General features: G+C 44.8%; 1 protein-coding gene across 1 annotated transcript in view; it reads left to right on the forward strand.

The window, feature by feature from the left end:
• Positions 1-6,524: 6,524 nt before the first annotated feature.
• LOC134586297 (protein unc-93 homolog A-like) overlaps positions 6,525-21,700 on the forward strand; it is a gene marked incomplete at its 5' end in the record, with an annotated part of 45,955 nt that continues 30,779 nt past the window's right edge. The window contains one exon of the mRNA XM_063441779.1: positions 6,525-6,712. Within this exon, the coding sequence (XP_063297849.1) occupies positions 6,525-6,712 (188 nt within the window). The remainder of the gene's footprint in view (positions 6,713-21,700) is intronic.

Here is a 21,700-nt window from a genome sequence, read left to right on the forward strand (position 1 = left end):
CGGCGGGCGGACACATGCGCAGTTCGATCAGCCCCCTATTCGTCATCATTGGGCAAACTTTGACCATGTGCCTCTCGGTCAGCAGACACATTCCAGCCAATCAGCAGCACTCCCTCCCTTCCACACCCTCCAACCTCCCTCCCAGCATCCATTTTCGATTCATTCTGAAGCTGCATGCTTAGTGAGAGGAGGGAAAGTTTAGCTGCTGCTGATTAGATAGGGAAATTGATAGCTAGGCTAGGGTATTCAGTGTCCACTACAATCCTGAAGGACTCATCTGATCTCTGCTGTAAGGACAGCACCCCAAAAAGCCCTTTTTAGGGCTAGAACATCAGGCTGCTTTTTTTTTTTTTCTGTGTAATGTAATTGCAGGTGCCTGCCTGCCAGCTTCTGTGTGAGGTTCACATTGGATACTGTGCTCACTTGCCCAGTGCCACCACTCATATCTGTTTTTACAATAGCTTAAGCTTTAGATTAAAAAAATATATATTTTTTTCACTGTAATATTTATTTATTATTTATTATTGCCATTTATATAGCGCCAACAGATTCCGTAGCGCTTAATAGAAGAGCAGTTGCCTGCCTGCCAGCTTCTGTGTGAGGTTCACATTGGATACTGTGCCCACTTGCCCAGTGCCACCACTCATATCTGTTTTTACAATAGCTTAAGCTTTAGATTAAAAATAAATAATTTTTTTTCACTGTAATAGAAGAGCAGCTAGTTGTCTGCAAGCGTCTGGGTGTCAGGCCTCCTTCAGCGTGTGCTCTGCAGACCTGTGCCAGCGTGCTTTGACAGTTGCCAATCATATCTGGTGTCTCTTTAGCGTGCTTTTACAAAGAAAAAAGGTTTCCAGTGTAAGCTAATAGCAACCAGTCAGTGTCCTTCAAGCGGCTCTGTCAGGCCTACAGTGTGTGCTCTCCAGAACTGTTCAAGTGCACATTGCCAATCATATCTGGTGTCTCTATAGCGTGCTTTTAAAACCAAAATTTGTTTTTCACTGTTATAGATTGAATAGCAGTTACTTGTCTTCAAGCGGGTGTGTCAGGCCTACAGTGTGTGCTCTGCAGAACTGTTACAGTTCACATTGCCAATCATATCTGGTCTCTCAGTAGCTTGCAGGCATAGTACCACTAATCCCCCAAAAAATGACAGGCAGAGGCAGGCCACCCCGCAGGGGCCGTCGTGGTCGTGGTGCTGTGATTCCCTTTTGCCCTAGAATAATGCCCAGTTTTCAGAAGCCACGTACCCTGAACTTGAAAAGTTCTGAGGACATAGTTGACTGGCTAACACAGAACACCCAATCTTGTACAGCCTCCGCTCGGAACCTTGACGCACCATCTTCCTCCAGCTTAGCTTCAGTTAGCTTCAGGCACCTCTCAAGATACCAGTCACCCGCCTGCCGCCACCACCAAAACTAGCACCACAGCCGCTTTACTTGGTATGTCAGAGGAGTTATTCACACACCCGTTTGAAGAAATGAGTGATGCGCAACCATTATTGCTAGAGGATGTAGATAACAGGGATATGTCTCAGGCAGGCAGCATTAAACACATGGAGGTACGGTGTGATGATGATGATGTTGTACCCGCTGCTGCTTCCTTTTCTGAGTTGTCAGATACAAGCGAAGCGGTTGATGATGACGATGCGTCCATGGATGTCACGTGGGTGCCCGCTCGGCAAGAAGAAGAACAGGGCGAAAGATGGGGAGACAGAGAGGAGGAGGAGGAGACGAGTTGGAAGCAGGAGGGGTCGTCACAAGGATCTAGTGGCACAGTCAGACAGCATGCATCGGCACCCGGGGTCAGCCCGACAGCACGCCAATCAACGCATGCTGTGTCCACCACCAGAATGCCGTCATTGCAGAGCTCAGCAGTGTGGCATTTTTTTTGTGTGTCTGCCTCTGACAACAGCGATGCCATTTGCAACCTGTGCCAAAGGAAACTGAGTCATGGGAGGTCCAACACCCACCTAGGTACAACTGCTTTGCGTAGGCACATGATCTCACATCACAAACGCCTATGGGATCAACACATGAGTACAAGCAGCACGCCTACTCTAAGTCGCCATCCTCCTCCTGGTCCAGCATCTTCAGCCACGTCAACCACTGCTGTCCTCCTTGCCCCCTCTCAACCATCCGCCACTCCGTCTCCCGCCTTGAGCAGTTCCCGCTCATCTGCCCACAGTCATGTGTCTGTCAAGGACATGTTTGAGCGTAAGAAGCCAATGTCACCAAGTCACCCCCTTGCCCAGCGTCTGCCAGTTGGCTTGTCCGAACTATTAGCCCGCCAGCTTTTACCATACAATCTGGTTGAGTCTGAGGCGTTCAAAAAATGTGTAGCTATTGGGAAACCGCAGTGGAAGGTACCCGGCCGGAATTTCATTTCACAAAAGGCAATCCCCAACCTGTACTCGATTGTGCAAAAGGAAGTCATGGCATGTCTGGCACACAGTGTTGGGGCAAGGGTCCATCTGACCACTGATACCTGGTCTGCAAAGCATCATCAGGGCAGGTATATCACCTACACTGCGCATTGGGTAAATCTGCTGACGGCTGACAAGCAAGGAATGCGTGGCATTGCAGAGGAGTTGGTGACACCGCCACGACTTGCAGGCAGTCCTGCTGCCACCTCCTCTACTCCTCCTACTCCATCCTCTTCCATAACCTCCTCGGCTGAGTCCTCTTGTGCTGCTGCGTCTTGCTCCACATCAACGGCACCCCCCCAGCTCCCCAGGTACTATTCCACATCCCGGATAGGGCAGTGTCACGCCGTCTTGGGTTTGACTTGCTTGAAAGCAGAGAGTCACACCGGACAAGCACTCCTGTCCGCCCTGAATGCACAGGTGGAAAAGTGGCTGACTCCGCAGCAACTGGATATCGGCAAAGTGGTGTGTGACAACGGAAAAAATTTGATAGCAGCATTGAAGTTGGGCAAGTTGACACATGTGCCGTGCATGGCACATGTGTGTAATCTGATCGTACAACGCTTTGTGCATAAGTACACAGGCTTACAGGACGTCCTGAAGCAGGCCAGGAAGGTGTGTGGCCATTTCAGGCGTTCCTACACGGCCATGGCTCACTTTGCCGATACCCAGCGGCGAAAACAACATGCCAGTGAGGCGCTTGATTTGCGACAGCCCTACACGTTGGAATTCAACACTCCTAATGTTCGACCGCCTGCTCCAACAAGAAAAAGCTGTTAATGAATATTTGTATGACCGGGGTGCTAGGACAGCCTCTGGGGAGCTGGGAATTTTTTTGCCACGTTACTGGACGCTCATGCGCAATGCCTGTAGGCTCATGCGTCCTTTTGAGGAGGTGACAAACCTAGTCAGTCACAACGAAGGCACCATCAGCGACATCATACCATTTGTTTTCTTCCTGGAGCGTGCCCTGCGAAGAGTGCTGGATCAGGCCGTAGATGAGCGTGAAGAGGAAGAGGAAGAGTTGTGGTCACCATCACCACCAGAAACAGCCTTATCAGCATCGCTTGCTGGACCTGCGGCAACACTGGAAGAGGATTGTGAGGAAGAGGAGTCAGAGGAGGAATGTAGCTTTGAGGAGGAGGAGGAGGAGGAGCAAGACCAAACACAACAGGCATCCCAGGGTGCTCGTTGTCACCTATCTGGTACCCGTGGTGTTGTACGTGGCTGGGGGGAAGAACATACCTTCAATGACATCAGTGAGGAGGAGGAATGGGAAATGAGTAGCTCGGCATCCAACCTTGTGCAAATGGGGTCTTTCATGCTGTCGTGCCTGTTGAGGGACCCTCGTATAAAAAGGCTGACGGAGAACGACCTGTGCTGGGTGTCCACGCTACTAGACCCCCGGTCTCTATTCTGCTCTGTGTCAGTGTGTATCATGGTCTCTGAGGATGGGGAACAGTCTCTATTCTGCTCTGTGTCAGTGTGTATCAGGGGCTTTGAGGACAGGTGTCAATCCATACCTGCCAAGTGACCCTATGTAGGGGGAACAGTCTCTATTCTGCTCTGTCAGTGTGTATCATGGGCTTTGAGGACAGGTGTCAATCCATACCTGCCAAGTGACCCTATGTAGGGGTAACAGTCTCTATTCTGCTCTGTGTCAGTGTGTATCATGGTCTCTGTGGACGGGGAACAGTCTCTATTCTGCTCTGTGTCAGTGTTTTTGAGGACAGGTGTCAATCCATATCTGCCAAGTGACCCTATGTCGTGCCTGTTGAGGGACCCTCGTATAAAAAGGCTGAAGGAGAACGACCTGTGCTGGGTGTCCACGCTACTAGACCCCCGGTCTCTATTCTGCTCTGTGTCAGTGTGTATCATGGTCTCTGAGGACGGGGGACTGTCTCTATTCTGCTCTGTGTCAGTGTGTATCAGGGGCTTTGAGGACAGGTGTCAATGTTAGGTGATTTCTGCCCTTTATGGATTAAAAGCAGACTCTGCATCAACTGTGTAATTTTCCATGGGAGTTTTGCCATCTATCCCAGTCCAGGTGTTAGTCCTCTTGAAACAACTTTTCCATCACTTTTGTGGCCAGAAAGAGTCCCTGTTGGTTTTAAAATTCGCCTGCCCATTGAAGTCAATGGCGATTCGCGCGGTTCGCCGGTTCGCGAACATTTGCGGAAGTTCGCATTCGCCGTTCGCGAACCGAAAATTTCGGGTTCGCGACAACACTAATCAGAAGCTGGTGTGTGGGTGAATGTTTTAAAGGTTTTGAAGGAAGCACAAATTATGGACTTACCCACAGGCACTACCTAACCTTGCTTCACTTGGCCCAAGTATTGTTCTTTTAGGTTTGAGATTTGGTAAAACCATCACTAAGTGGAGTTAGACCTCTTTAAAATGGATTGGTCAGAATTTGAGTACATGGAGACAAGTGGATAGAGCTCAACAAATCAGGAGAGGCAGGACCGAACTATCATTAAACTTCACCAGCTGCCACTGCCTTCCACCATCAAGCATATATAGCATATTAATTTGTTTGAAAAATAAAAAAAAACTTTTTAGTTATTTCACAATGTAATTATTGTTATTGTTGTTATTGAAATTTGTTTTAAAAACCCTTAACTCTCCTCTTAAAGGATAGGTGCCAAAAATGTAAATACCTTGCCAAAACTAACAGTGAAAACAAAAGCTATTTATACATAGGATTTTAGCATAATGAACCTATGCCAAATGCAATTGTGCCATTTCATTCCCCTATTCTATCAAATAGAAGTCAATAAATAATCTTTTATCTGACTACTAATCATAATGCTTAGTCTCTGCAACCATATAACACACTATTTATTTTGCTAATATTTTTTCATTTTATTATTGCTCTAATGTACATCCGTAAAGATTGAATATATTTGAAAACATCAGACAGCGAAGAAAAATGGGACTAAAGCATCTGAAGAATATCATAATAGTTTCCATTGGATTTCTTCTTCTGTTTACAGCATACGGAGGACTTCAAACATTACAGGTAACAAAAAAGACAAATCATCTTTAAAGGGGCATTTGTTATGTATATCTTAATCCAATATCTTATCTTATTTAAATATCAAGTGAATGAGAAAGATATTGATTTGACATTTTAAAACCTACATAACTGTCATGAAGAGGTAATGACTAAACATCCATATGTTGAGTGTAACTGGTACTGCATAGGTTATATGACATTGCATAATGACCTTCATTATTGCTAGAGCTGTAAAAAATTAAATTATTATCATTATTATTATTCATTCTAAGCAACCAAACTACTCTAATTTAGTGATGTGGTTTTATCATGGACCATGCCCCATGCAGTCTCACTGCTCAATTCTCTGCCATTTAGGAGTTAAATCACTTTGTTTATGCAGCACTAGTCACACCTCACCTGGCAGAGCCACAGATGCCAAAGGTGTATAACTGTTTTATAGACAGCTGAAAGATCCTTGCATATAAGCATAGAGACGTGGCATTTAGTTTTAAATAGGTTAATGCAGTTTCAGGCAAGTGTTTAATACAGAAACCAAATTATTTTGGGTCAAGTAGGGATTTTGTAACCGAGAAAGTGTTATAGGCAGTTGTAGACTAACCTGTCCTGTACCTTAATATAGAACTGTATGCTGGCAGTGAAAGTCAATATCCCACTGTGCTTTTTAACATTGTTTTTAGACATTGTTACAAAGAAATGTAAAATAAATTATGAATATCTTTGGCTGTGCAGAATAAAATACAATATGTGTATAAATACACATTCTCAAAATATCTGTTCTGTTGTTATGTCAGTTTGAGTAGTGTTCAATACCTGCTTTTTATGCAACGTTCAGGACTAAAAAAATAAATAAAATAAAAAAGCAGTTTATGTTGCAACACTTGATATCTTTGGCATTAACGATGTTTGTGCTAGAGATTAATTTTTGTGGCACGCATATTTGTTCATATTATGAAACACTGAGTTCCGGGAGCAAAATACAAGGTTCTAGTCAAGTATTAGATGAGGTTTCTCTCATTAATGTGACAGTGTTGTATTTATCTAAACAAATTCATTAAAAGGCTTAATTAACATTATTTATTTTCACAGAGTAGCTTGAACCCGGAGAAAGGCATTGGTGTTGCATCATTAAGTGTTGTCTACGGATGTCTTATATGTTCTTCTCTGCTTCTCCCACGTATTCTTATAAAGAAAATTGGTTGCAAGTGGACAATTGTGGCTTCCATGTGCTGTTACATCACATACTCAGTGGGAAATTTTAAACCTAACTGGTACAAAATAAGTCTAAATATGTTTGTTTTATTCATAAAATGTCCTTGCATAGATTTGTAAATTTAGAATCATAAAATGAACTGGAGAAATATATCATATTTCAGGGTTCAAAATTTCTTCTTGCCACTAGCCCTGGCAAATTAGAAAATCAGCTATGGTGAGTATATCACAGACACCCCAGGCTTGCAGTCGCAAATGATTTTTAAAGCCCAGCTACTATCATAAGACATGACATTTTTGTTGTTTTGTGCCATAAATATATAAGGGATATTTCATAGTGATTGGGAAAGTGTGCAACATTCTGACATTTTGTCAGTTTCTTTGATGAATTGAAATGTTCCAGTTTCAAAGCTCTAGATTATATGAAGTTGTAAAATCAGCATAAATCAGTTTGATTGCTTCATGCACCATTTTCCTTATGACTGAACATGAAGTCTCATAAAGTCTTTGGAAAGTATCAAATCTACTTAGTCTAGCATTAATATTTCTTTGGACAAAACAGTATTTCACACAAAACAACGTCATAACAATAGTAGAAAATAATGGGACTCTCCAGTGGAAGGTGTAGTGGGCATTCAGTGGGTTTGGAGGAAGGGGTATCTAGGCCCTATTCCTTTTGTTGATTACCATTAGCTATCATTAGTTTATAAACCCCTTCAGGACGGAGTCAATAGTAAACGTTCTGATCTAAACAACATGTAAACAAAAACTGGAATTTTACTATATGTCTGTTCAACCGTAATTCACCTCTTTCATATTAAGTGCACCCACTTATTATATATAATTTTGTTTAGGAGAAACAGGGCTTTAATTTAGATGTGTGTCGATTTTTGTATATGTGTTTCTTTCTTATCTTGGTTCAGCTGAGACTGGGTCTAGGGTATGCACAAAGGGGAGCCATAGCTTTTGCTTATTTTCCATCATCATCCCTCTCTATTCATGTCCATCCCATCTACCTCGTTCAACACCCTGTCCCAATCCTCCCAGTCCCTGTCAAACTCGAGTTTCTTTTGTGGAGACATTATCACCATTCTTTCGTAAGTTTTGTACTGGGTGAGTTTGGTTTGGAGCTGAGCTAAAGACAGGCAGATTGGTGACTTCCAATGTAGTGCTAGTAGGTTCCTTGCTGCTAGTATGGTAAGGGCTGTGATTTGCTTTTGTCCTAGGGTTAGGTTATCTGGGAGCATCAGCAAGAGGCATGAGGTTTAGACAGCTGGAACTTGGGGATGTGGAGCTGTTCTAGTGTTGTGGTTACAGCGGTCCAGAGGGGTAGGATGTCACCGCATGACCACCACAGGTGTTCTAACGTTCCTACAGCTTTGTTGCATCTCCAGCAAGTCTGAGATGTATTGGGATATATGCGGTTAAGTCTCTGTGGGGTCATATACCATCGGTAAAGGAGCTTTTTGTGGGCTTCGATGTGCGTGTAGCATTTGATCCACTTGGAGACGCCGTTAAGAGCCCGCAACCAATCGTTGTATGTCAGTACCACCCCACAGTCTGTTTCCCAGTGTGCCTTATAGGGGTGTGATTTGGCTGTTGTAAGCTCTTGCCATGCCTTATAGCATAGTGTGAGTGTTTTGGGCTATGTGGGTGATGTCCAGCATCTGTCTAGAACGAGACATGAGAAGATTCTGTCAGGGTTTTGTGTTTTGTATGGTGGCGTGCATGTGCCTGCAGTACACTTTTCAGTTGCAGGTAGGAAAAGATTGCTCTGTTCGGGATCTTCCAACGCGTTTGTAAATCTGGGAAAGGGATTATGCCTTCGGCGTCTAGTAGTTGTGATATCTCTGTCAGCCCTGCCTCGGTCCAGTCTTTGAGGGGGATATTGGGTACAAGCGTTTTTAGGACTGAGATTGATGATTTAGCATGCAGTGTATCTTTATGGCCTATAGACTCCATGTAGGTGTCCCATAATGTGATTGTGAGTTGTGTTGTCGGGAATAGGTCTGTGCGTCTAGTTTTGAATTTCTTAGGTGTCCACAAGTAGTCAGTTAGGGTTATTTCTTTGAATTGTGCTCTTTCCATGTCAACCCACTGTAGCGTGCCGGGTTGGGTATGGAGGAGTATGCCAGTTGGGAGTATCGCTGCCCTGTGGTATTGTTGAATGTTTGCGAGTCCCACATCCCCCTGTCGCGGCGCCGTCTGTAGGAGTGCCAAGGATATTCTGGGTCTTTTACTACTCCAGAGAAAGGTGCCACATAGTTTTTGTAATGCTTTACAGTATTGGGGTGTGATTCCTAGGGGTATCATTCTGAAGATAGAGGATACGTGGAAGGATCATAATTTTGTATGTGTTGATATTTCCTAACCAGGAGAGTCTCGTGTGTTGCCATCTGTTCATTTCTGATTTGCATAATGTTAGGAGAGGTTTGTAGTTTAGTTGTGAGGTAGTGTGTATTGTGGGTGCTATTTTTACCCCTAGGTACGTTATAGAGTTTGATTTCCAGTCAAACTGGTAGGAAGCACGGAGTGTTTCCATGAGGGGCTTTGGTAAGTTTAGGGGTAGGGCTTGGGTCTTGTCCTGGTTTAGGCGATAATATGAGATGGTACCAAATTGTTGTAGTAGATCTAGTAGGGGGTCAAGGGAGCGTTTTGGGTCTGACAGTGCTATGAAGATGTTGTCCACGAACAAGGCTAGGCTGTACATCTTATTGTGGATATTGATGCCTGGAATCTCAGGGTGTAATCGGATCTTTTGGGCTAGGGGTTCTAGTGTGAGGATATATAGGAGGGGCGGCAGGGGGCATCCTTGGCGGGTTCCATTCGTGATGGAGAATGGCGTGGAGAGGAACCCTCCATGTGAGACTTTTGCTGCCGGGTGTTGGTATAATGCTGGTATAATGCTTGTTATAGTGGACGTGGGAAAGTTGAATTGCGCTAAGACTTTGGTCATGTAGGTCCAATTTAGGCGGTCGAAAGCCTTCTCTGCATCTAAAGCAAGGAGAAGACCTGTCGACATTTTGGACTCTATTGTGAAAAGCATGTTTAGGATTTTCTTAGTGTTATCTGAGCCCTGACGTCCTCTTATGAACCCTGATTGGTCGTTATGGATTAATTTGTGCAGGAGGGGGGCGAGGCGGTTAATGATCATTTTCACATATAGTTTGGCGTCTCCGTTGAGGAGGGAGATGGGCCGGAAGTCTTTACATTGGGTGGGAGGTTTGCCTGGCTTGGGAAGCGTGTAAATGTGTGCCAGGAGCATTTCTTTTGGCAGTACGCCTTCTGCGCACTTGTTCACTAATTGTAGAAATAGTGGTGCTATGATTGGTGAGAAGGTTTTATAGTATTCGTTTGTTAGACCATCAGGCCCTGGGGATTTGTGTGCTGGGAGTTGTGAGATTGCCGTTGTGAGTTCTTCAAGAGAGAATGGTAGTTTCAGGGGTGTTATGTCTTCCTCAGTTAGCTTAGGAAGGTTTAAGTTGGACAGGAATTTGTCTATTTTGTCTGGGGTTGGTGTAATGACCTTAGGGTCGTGCTTGAGATTGTATAATTCACTGTAATATTGGGCAAATTGGTTGACAATGTCTTGGGGGTTTGTTATTTTCTTGCCAGTGGGATTGTCTAGGAAGGCAATCCTGGAGGCGACATTCCTACGTTTAAGTTGTGACACTAAAATATCACCGGCTTTGTTGCCACTCATAAAAAAATTGTGTTTGTTCTTCCTGAGTAAGTATGTTGTTTTGGCTAGCTCGATGTCTTTAAGTTTGTTTTGGAGAGCTAAGAGTCTTGTTTTTGTAGTACCTTTGGGTCATTTTTGTTAGAGTGTGTTAGGGTTTGGATTTCTCCTAAGAGTTTGGTATATTCTGCTGTTCTTTGTTTCTTAGCATAACTGGCACGCTTTATAAAGTTGCCTCTAATGACCGCTTTGTGTGCTAGCCATATTTGTTCAATTGGGGAGTCAGCGGTTTTGTTTTCTGTAATGTAGTTTTGTAAGTCTGTTGTTATTTGGGAGACTATAGATTGGTCAGTTAGGAGGAATTCATCAAGTTTCCAAGAACCTGACCCTTTGTTGGCGAATGTTTCTGTGATACTAAGTGTGATAGGAGCGTAGTCGGACCACGTCATTGTCCCAATCGTGGCTTCTTCTATTCGGGGTAGCGAAGTGGCGGGGATGAGGAATCTGTCTATACGTGAGTAACTGTTATGCGCCGCTGTGTTGCACGTATGATCTATTTCCATGGGATGTAACATGCGCCACGGGTCTATCATGTGCGCCGCTGTTAGGGCGGAGCTTATTTTAGTCGACAGCGTTGTTCTATGTTTGAGTGTGCAACTTGTAATCTGCGCGGTGGAGGAAGAGTCAATCCTGCTGTCTAATAAAAAATTGGTGTCGCCTCCAATGATTACCTCCCCATATTTGTACATGTCCATCAATGCCAGAATTATTTGCACAAATTCATATTGGTTTTCATTTGGGCTATACACATTGATTAAGGTATATGGTACATTATTTAACATACATTGTAAAATTAAATATCAGCCTTTCTTATCACCAATTTTTCTAACCAGCGAGAATGCTATGTCTTTACTAATCAATGTGGAGACCCCTCTCTTTTTAGCTGAATAGCATGTATGGAAATCAAGTGGATACCATTTGGAGGTAAATTTAGGTTTGGAGTTCCATTTGAAATGTGTCTCTTGAAAAAAAGCCACTTGGGCCCCACATTTGTTTGCTTCCTATATGGCCAGTCGCCGTTTGTTGGGTGAATTAAGCCCCTTGGCGTTCAGCGACATAATTTTTATCACCATTTGGCCATTGTGTAATATGCTGTGATAAGGAGTCCTGCGTCTCAACTATCTCAACAACCCTAGTATAGTGTGTGAGCTGAGTGGCACTGGAGGGTACCATGGCCTTGGATGCATTAGGTGCTTGGTGACCCACTATTGTAGGCATGGTGCGGATGTTTAACACACTCTGTGGGGGGATGGGGTGGGAAGGGCAGGAAACAGGGGGCAAACTATATACAGTGTTCCGTAAGTCACCTCTCAGTGACATTAGATTGCCGTAGGCAATGGAGAAGTAGGCTACTAGAGCCTTGGGGGTGATTTGCTCAGGATTGGAGTATCAAGAAAATCTTGCTTAGTGTGAGATCTATAATAGTCTAAGTCTGAGCGTAGTGTGTCCGGGTGGTACTCGCCCGCCGCGGCTAGGTTTGTGGCCTTCTAACAAACCTTTCGATGTGTCTCAAGGTGAATAACAGTTAAAACGAAAACATAAACCAGAAACGGAGTAAACCTGTATTTCAAGTCCATTGGTGTAACGATGGCATGGTGTGAGTTCATGGATCTTTTAGGTTGGTGCGGTTTCTTGATCCGTTGTCTGCGATGTTCATTTTTGACCATTCTTTAGTGAGCTTCTGCGGTGCTTGGACAGGTGCTTGTCTCTTTTGGCGGTCGTGGATAAGAAACGGTATATTCCATCCTTGCAGCATTCTTTTTCCGTCTTCTGGGTTCATAATGTATTTGTCTATGCCGTTTCTTTTGATGAGCAGTTGTGCAGGAAAGCCCCACTTGTAGGGGATGTTTGCATTTCTGAGTGCTTCTGTGATTGTTGCAAATGTACGGCGTTTAAGCATGGTTGCCGAGGAGAGATCGGTGAACAGCTTGATCTTGTTGTACATCTCAAGCCATTTGGTGGTAGTTCTGGCCATTTTTTGATAGTGAAGTGATGCACTCTAGTGATGGTGTCTCGTGCAATGTCTGGAGATGTTTAGTCTTGGGAAGCCAGTGGGTTCTGTCCAGTATCAGGTCAAATTCAGACAGGGAGGGCATCAGGGCCTTAAACAGGTCTTTGACATACCTGGGTAGGTCTTGTTGTGTGACAGTCTCTGGGATACCCGTGATGCAGATGTTGTTTCTCCTGCTCCTGTCTTCCTGATCCACCACTTTTTCCTCCAAGGATTTTATTTTGTTTTCCAGGGCTGTGTAGGCTTCTGCCATGGAGTTGTGTGCCTCCACTAATTCTTCTGTCCTGTCCTCCAGACGGGTAGTACGCTCTCCCATGTTGTGGATGTCTGCCTTGATGTCTGCAGTCATTTGCAAGAGGTCAGCTTTAAATGAGGCTTGCAGTTCTTGCATAATTAGCCTGATAGATGAATTTGTGGTAGGGCCGTTTTGCTCTTGTTGGCTGTCTCCTGCCTCAGAGTTATGGGCGGGAGATTGCTGTCCGTCGGCGCCATCTTGGATTTTCGGCTCCGAGTTTTGTAATCTCTCTAGATGAGAGTTTAAAGTTTTTTTTTGTAGCCATGTTGTGCAGGGATGTTTACCTGTCGGGATATGCACTTTCTGCTCCGTTTGCGAGGTTTGTGTTGCTGTTACAGCCGATTTGGTGCCGCGGGCCGGGAGAGCTCCGGTTTTGCACGTCCGCTCACATGCGTGGTCAGGACACGCCCTGTCCATTTTTTTTTTGTAGCCACTTAGTCACAAGCACTGGACAATGTTAGCATTCATATTAGTTTTTGTGTGAAAAAAACAAAAAACTAAATATTTGGCAATTGTTTGTGACTAAGTGGCCTCTTGCAATACCCTGGGTTGTCTACTTTTGCAAATGGCATGCCATCATGGGGGTAATTCTCCTTCCTTGGCTACCATAAGGTATCAAAGTCTACATTACCAAACTGGCAAATTTCAATGTGAAAAAAATTTAATGCAAGCCTTATATTTGACTCTCTAACTTTATAAAACCTGTACATTGGGGTGCTGTTATACTTGGGAGACTTCATTGAACACAAATATTAATGTTTCAAAACAGTAAAATGTATTATAGCAATAATATTGTCAGTGAAAGTGACGTTCATGTGTGAAAAATGCCCAAAACTTGACTTTTAGTGAAAATATAATTGTTGTAATACAATTTACCATTTTGAAACACTAATATTTGTGTTCAGCGAAGTCTCCCGAGTAAAACAGTACCCCTCATGTACACGTTTTATGTTCTCTTGGAAAGTTACAGGGTTAAATATAGTGCTTGCAAATTAAATTCCACTTTCTTCCTGGGTTGTCAGGCACGCCAATCAAATTTAATTCACATACCGTATATACTCGAGTATAAGCCGAGTTTTTCAGCACATTTTTTGTGCTGAAAAACCCCAACTCGGCTTATACTCGAGTCAATAGTCTGTATTATGGCAATTTGCATTGCCATAATACAGACAGGGGCTGTGGGGGCTGTCAGAGCTGTAACTTACCTCTCCTGCAGCTCCTGTCAGCTCTCTCCTCCTCCTCGCCGTCCGTTCAGCACCTTGGTCAGCTCCCAGTGTAAATCTCTCGCGGGTCTTGCGAGACTTACAGTGGGAGCTGACAGAAGAGCTGACCGGACGGCGTGGAGGAGGAGGGAGCTGACAGGAGCTGCAGGAGAGGTAAGTTACAGCCCTGACAGCCCCCCTCTCCCCCCCACTGAACTGCCAATGCCACTGGACCACCAGGGAAGGAGAGCCCCCCTCCCTGCCATGTATCAAGCAGGGAGGGGGGACGAAAAATAAATAAAATAATAATAATAAAATAATAATAATTAAATGAAATTAAAACTAATAATAAGAAATAATAATATAAAAAAATGTAAATAATTTAAAAAAATTATAAAATTGCCCACCCCCCACCAAGGCTCTGCAACACACACACACACACACACACACACACACACACACACTACACTCATATACACACTGCACTCATACACACACACTGCATTCATACACACACTGCACGCATACACACACACTGCATTCATACACACACTGCACTCATACACACACTGCATTCATACACACACTGCATTCATACACATACTGCACTCATACACACACTGCATTCATACACACACTGCATTCATACACACGCTGCACTCATACACACACTGCATTCAAACACACACACACTGCATTCATACACACACTGCACTCATACACACACTGCACTCATACACACTCTGCACTCATACACACACTGCACTCATACACACACACTGCACTCATGCACACACTGCATTCATACACACACTGCATTCATACACACACTGCATTCATACACACACACACTGCACTCATACACACACTGTACTCATACACACGCTGCACTCATACACACACTGCATTCATACACACACACACTGCACTCATACACACACACACACTGCACTCATATACACACTGCACTCATACACACACTGCATTCATACACACACACACTGCACTCATACACACACTGCACTCATACACACACTGCATTCATACACACACACACTGCACTCATACACACACTGCACTCATACACACACTGCACTCATACACACAGACTGCATTCATACACACACTGCATTCATACACACGCTGCACTCATACGCACACGCTGCATTCATACACACACTGCATTCATACACACACACTGCATTCATACACACACACTGCATTCATTATACACACACTGTAAATAAATATTCAATTAATAATTTTTTTTTAGGATCTAATTTTATTTAGAAATTTACCAGTAGCTGCTGCATTTCCCACCCTAGTCTTATACTCGAGTCAATAAGTTTTCCCAGTTTTTTGGGGTTAAATTAGGGGCCTCGGCTTATATTCGGGTCGGCTTATACTCGAGTATATACAGTAATTATGTTAAAATATAACTTAAATATACACGTAGAATTTGTATTTTTATTTTATACTTTGTTTATTTTTGCAGTGCAGATAATAATTACAAACTGGCTCCTTTTACCCCAACGGCATTTCTTGAGCTGCTTGGCTTATTTAACATTTAGGGTATTGCTAGGCATTGCACATTTTTTAGTATAACAGGTTCAAGAGAAAGTTACATGCTGGCATTACATTCTGGTTATGGTTTGCTGGATTCATGCTTAGATGTGGTAGGTATGGCATCACCCCCCATGCTGCATATGGATGAAATTGGTGAGGTTATTGCATTATGACAGTTGAATATTCAAGTTTGCCATGTTTATACTGTTACAATTTAAGACTGGTTAGGTCGTTGGTTTCAAAGCTAAGTGATGGGGAGGATGCCTATCTATTATATGAAAAAGATTAGACCATATATTATACTGAGAAGATCGGAGTATAAACACGCTAATATTAGATGGGGTTCTACGATTTTTATATCACCCTGGCTGGTCCAGAGTCCATGAGTTGTGTTATGCTTCAGGGATTTTCGCCAGGTGGACCCGAGGCCTTGCTGGTGGTCGTGGGCTTGTGTATAATCGATGCCCGCTCTGCCTGGTGTGAGTGTCCGCTGAGGTAGGGGCTCGGGCAGTGCCCCTCTGGGAGTGTCGCTCTGCTCGTTGTCTCGTGGGCAGCCTCCTCAGCCAGCCAGGAGTACCTTTCCGTTAGGGAGGATGTTCGGGTGCTGTGTGAGGTAACTGGCTGCCGGGGGGCACTGTAAGATCCTCTGCTAGGCCACCGTGCTGCATGGTGTGCGTAGGGTGGGTATGCGGTCGGCCCTGAAGTGGGAGTACCTTGCTCTGTTGCGGGATCGGTTAGCACTGGCAGGGGTAGGCAGTGTGCAGCAAGAGCCAGCTCGGCAGACATAATGGATCCGGCCAGGCCTCCACCGTTGCTTGTCCGTGACATGGCCCGTGGCGTGTGTGGGTGAGTGGTTGCTTGTGGGCTGCGGTGTGTGGCGTGGTTTACCTGGACTCTCTCGATCCCCAGGGTCCTCCTCTGGGGGCCTTGTTGGTCGCTCTGTACTCTACCGGGGAACCGTCCCTGCTGTCGTGCTCGGCGCACATGGCATCCGCCATTTTGGTGTCACGATCCGGCCCTCGAGCGGCCCTGTCTTCGGGCCCTGGTTGCATAGCCTCTGGGTGAGGGCCGGGATCACCCCCGCCGGCACATGGGTGGGGGGGGGAACGGGGCTGGGACCACCCGGGTCTCATCCTCCGGTTCGGCACCACTAGGCAGCGGCCGTCCGCCCCTCTCACCGCCGGCTTGGGCCCCCACTTAATCATCAAGGGCTTCACCTCCTGGGGACTGAAGCTCCAGGAGCCAGCCTCTCCCTGGATCTGGTGTCTACGTGGTTCTGGCGACCCATGCTGTCGGTTAGTTTCGGATTTTTTTCATATTTTAGATGCTTATTTCTGGATGCATAGCAGGAGCTGAACTTGCTTGCGACCGTCCAGCTTGGCGGTCCAGCCCCGCCCCCGTAGAATTTTTATATATATACATATATATATATGTATTTAAATTCTACGTGTATACTTATGTAATCATTATGTAATTATATATATTTATCTATATGTATATTTGTATATATATATATTTATATATATATATATATAATTTGTCATTCTAAGTGTATTTTGTTACCAATATATATATTAATAACAAAATTCAGTTAGAATGAAATTACATATGTATATATAATTTATTTTAATTTAAAAAATATATTTTATTTTTTTATTTTATTTTATTTTTGTAATTATACGTGGTGTGTGTGTGTATATAGATGTAACTTCATTCTAAGTGTATTTTAATACTAATATATGTAATTATATCAATATTAAATTACACTACTTATGCGGAGCCTGGCATCCAGACTGAGCGGTTGTGCTGAACCTCAGCTCCCGCTCTAATCTACTCTTCTAGGGGTAAAACCCCAACAAAAACGGCACAATCGCCCACTGGAAGGAAGCCATCATGAAGGGGACACCCGGGGGACTCACCCGACACAAAACACAAGCCTGTAACCCCCCGGGGACCCGACAATAAGCCCTGAGGCCTGCCGGAGATCGAGCTTCGGGGAGGCGGCCGCTCCCCGGGCTGACTGACCTGGACACTGGTTCCTCGAGGCTGACATCTCCTACCTCCCCCCCCCCCCCCTGGACCGATGGGGGTCATCTCGGTCTGCACCAAGCGACATGAGGGGCAATCGCGGGCTGACACCACAGCTTGGCACACCGCAGCACACGGGCAGCCGAGCACATGGTGCAACCAAAATGGCGGCGGCATCCACATTAGGCGAACTAAACAGTGTACCTGCAGGGGAGACTCACAGCAACATACTGCAGCGCGTGGAAGCTACGTTTGCCCGATTCTGGCACAACTTATACGAAAAGCTGAACGCACACCCGGCGGCCCAGCACACCGCCACAAAAAAAGGCAAGCCGAGTCGTCCCCATGTGAACATGGGAAAAGTACCACTGCACCGGCAGACGGAGCAAAAGTATCGAGCCACACAGGGAGGGAAGAGACGCTCTACTCCAGGCAAGGCCGCAGCCCCCAAGATACCTGCCCAACAGAGGCGGCGAGGTGGCAACAAGAGTTCCGGCTGCCAAGTTTCTCACAGAGACATAGCCTCAAGACAGGGGGCCCGAGCATGCAGCCTCACGAAGTCGGTCACTGATCCGACCCAGAACTGGGTGACCTGTGTGCCCGACCCATATCCGGCAGGACTCCCATTACAGCTCCCACATCACCCTTACCCACCCCTGTGGACACTTCTTCGGAAAACCCAGCGGCGCCCTTACAGAGTGGGAATTGGCTAAAGAGGACTGCCTGACCAACACCGATCCACTCCCAGCTTGGCTTACAAATGGTGGACTCTCGTTGCACATTTACCTGCACTCCGGATAGCCCTGTGTTTGACCTCCCTGGTACCCTGTCTTGCTGTGGCCTGCCGAAATAGGGAACAGCGACCAGTGCAAAAGCCCCATAAGCTTACGCTGCTTGTTTTCTATTTTTCTTGCTCCCCACCTCTCGTTACAATGTAGTATGCATCACCTGTGTTGCCTTATGAAGAACTGCCATTATTAATTTGCGGGACTGTAATGCTATGTTAGAATTGTCCCAGAAAGCCAGACCAGCATCAATGCATAGTTATTCAGGGAGAGAAAGTCCGTTTAGTGTATGCATTATACATAGTATTACTCACAGTTAAACCAGTTTTCCCATCTTTGTTTGTATTATCGCAGTATGACTTAACTTAACCTCACCTACTGAGATCTTAGCACACCCAAAACAGCTTATTCATGCAACGACTAACTCCTGATATTTATGTCATAATATAAAAATGTGCACTGTATTCCCCCCAAAAAAGTATTAAGTACAGTTGACAGGCAGACCCAGTGCTCCACTGCCCCTAGGTGGTTAAACCATACTATGTAAATGCAAGTTAACGAGTAACTATGCTTACCTATGTCGGTCCTGCATAGCCTAGCATGTCAGTCTTGTATGAATACCAGCATGCCTACTTAAATCAATGCAGGTCATCAAACTAACTATAAGCATCTTCTGTTAAAGCTATTATGCTAATCTATTACGATAACCTATGTCAATGCTACCTTGTCTTGCATAACTCATGTTTAGACACCATGCCGACTTATCTGACAAGCCTGTTTATTTCACATGCATCAAAAAAAAAAGCGCAACATATCATCTTTACCATTATGTCTTTGTGTCGACTCATGTAACCAGTTAAAAGTCATAACCTTACGATGTAATTGACAATGCGCTTCAAAAATAAAGAATTAAAAAACAAAAACAAAAAAAAAACTACTTATGACGTTATATATATATATATATATATATATATATATATATATATATATATATATACACATACACACACACACACATTTATTTATTTTTTTATAATATTTTGTCTTTTTTACACTTTCCACTAGCAGGGGAACTGTCTTACAGCCCACACAGACCGCCTGCTGGCAGATCCACAGCCAGATATAGGAGCCATGTGATCGCTCTTTAAGAGCGATCACATGGCCGACTGGTGCCTGATTTGCCATGGGAGGCCTGCCTGGGCTTTCAGGCAGTCCTCCCGAAGCAGAGCGCCGGGAAGGTAAATATGCCAGCGGCTCCAGGGCGGCAAGCTGTAACAGCATTCTATGCCGCCGCAACAGCTTTAAAGCCCATTTAATGCAGGACGGCATAGAACGCCGTAATGGTGTTAAGGGGTTGAAGGAACACTATTGGATCAGGAACACAAACATATGTAAGTAGAAGTATAGGTCAGGGTGTTGCAGTGGATGTGATCTATTTGGATTTTGCCAAGGTGTTTGATACAGTTCCACACAATAGATTAGTGTTCAAACTCAAAGAAATTTGTCTAGATGAAATTTCTTGTTCTTGGGTAGCACATTGGCTTAACATAGAGTACAGAGAGTTGTCATTAATAGTACATTTTCAAGCTGTACAGAGATGGCAAGTGGGGTGCCTCAGGTTTCCGTTTTGGGACCCCTTCTATTTAGCATGTTTATAAATGATCTTGAAAAAAAAATGTAAAGTCATATTTCAGTGTTTGCAGAAGACACAAAACTCTGTAAAGTAATACAATGTGAGCAAGATATTATTTTGCTGCAGAGGGATTTAGACTGGGCACTCAAATGGAAGATGAAATTTAATGTAGAAAGATGCAAAGTTATACTTGTAGCGGAACGTCACCCTTATAATCACCCCAAAACATATAGCTCCCCACAAGATACCCCCTTAAGTCCTATATACCCGGATAGCCTGGATCTGAGCATCCAACATATCCAAAAAGTGCTCAGATTCCACGAACGCAGCCGAAACACCTTGAGACGTCACCCTTCTTCCTGCTATACGCTGTCCGTATCCTTTTGTCTCCTATGTTTTGTGCTTATAGTTCATGTGTGGGACAGATCCCCCTGTCATTGGATTACCTTGCTTTTTACCCTGTTCGCCTGGCTATTTGTAAAACACAATTCACCTCGCATGCTAACCCTGTCTTGTTAGACAACCGAACACCCAACTGTAGAGTGTGTGGCTCGTTAACCCCAGTAACCCCTGTTCACACCTCCACAAACCGCAACAACACAAACATTCTAAGCGGTAGGCTGGGTGGCCGCCGTTCGTATGTGCAAACACGTGGTGGCAGCCATCTTTAGCCACAAACAGAGACAGCGGTGTTTAGTCGTCAAGTGTATGGAGCTAAAATCGGACACTCAACGGCATGAACCGCTGGGACTTCCACCTTTGGTAATGTTCGTGGGGATTCAGACAAACAGAATGGCGTTCGGGGGGAGCAAACTCCCGAACAAGAGACAAAGAATGTATGAACGCACAAACAGTTTATGCATTGGTTTTCTTATATTTGATACTTCCTAAAGAGACTGACCACACAGCCTGATTTCATGGAACTTTTTTGGGCAGGTGCCTCGTGTGCGGTCGGTCTAAACTATACCCCGGTGGCATTTCGGCTACGTTTGTGGAATCTGAGCACTTTTCGGATATGTTGGGTGCTCAGATCCAGGCTATCTGGGGATATAGGACTTAAGGGGGTATCTTGTGGGGAACTGTATGTTTTGGGGTGATTATTATTGTACATGTTCTGGACCTGAGAGTTACATACGGTAGTTACATAGTCACTGTAGTGGTACTTACCCTCTCCGGGGGCCAGGCGAGATCCTCTTTCCCTGCCGCGCATGCGGCTCATCCAACAGGGAGATCCAGAAGGCGTGCACTGACCGCAAGATGCGGCCACGTGACTCACCTGGCACTGGGAGCGTGCCGCGCGTATCGGGTGCGCTTTTAACCCCTTAAGGACCAATTTTCTGGAATAAAAGAGAATCATGAATGTCACACATGTCATGTGTCCTTAAGGGGTTAAAGGGACAGTGGGAGCCGAAATACAAAACGGTCTCCCATTGGCCCATGTCATTCCACATTCCCCATACACTTACATTTTGGGGGCATGGATATGACAGGGGCCAATCAAATTAAACACTAAGGTATTTATACTCACCTTTCCCTTAGCTCCCTGCCCTATCATGGTTTCTGATTCAGTTCCCTTTAGTGCTTGCTTCATCTAGTAGTGTTCTTTTCGTGCTTGACCTTGGCTTTGTACCTGACTACGTTTTTCTCTTTATCCCTGCTTTGTCTTGTTCGCTGGTTTCCTGACTCCTGTGTACCAGTCCTTGGCTAGTTCTTGTTTTCTCTCTCTCTCTCTTCCCTTGACCTCGGCTCATTCTTGACTCTGTTTACTTCGAGTCCGGCTATTCTAAG

The sequence above is a fragment of the Pelobates fuscus genome, chromosome 2, assembly GCF_036172605.1.
Source record: "Pelobates fuscus isolate aPelFus1 chromosome 2, aPelFus1.pri, whole genome shotgun sequence".
NCBI lineage: Eukaryota > Metazoa > Chordata > Amphibia > Anura > Pelobatidae > Pelobates > Pelobates fuscus.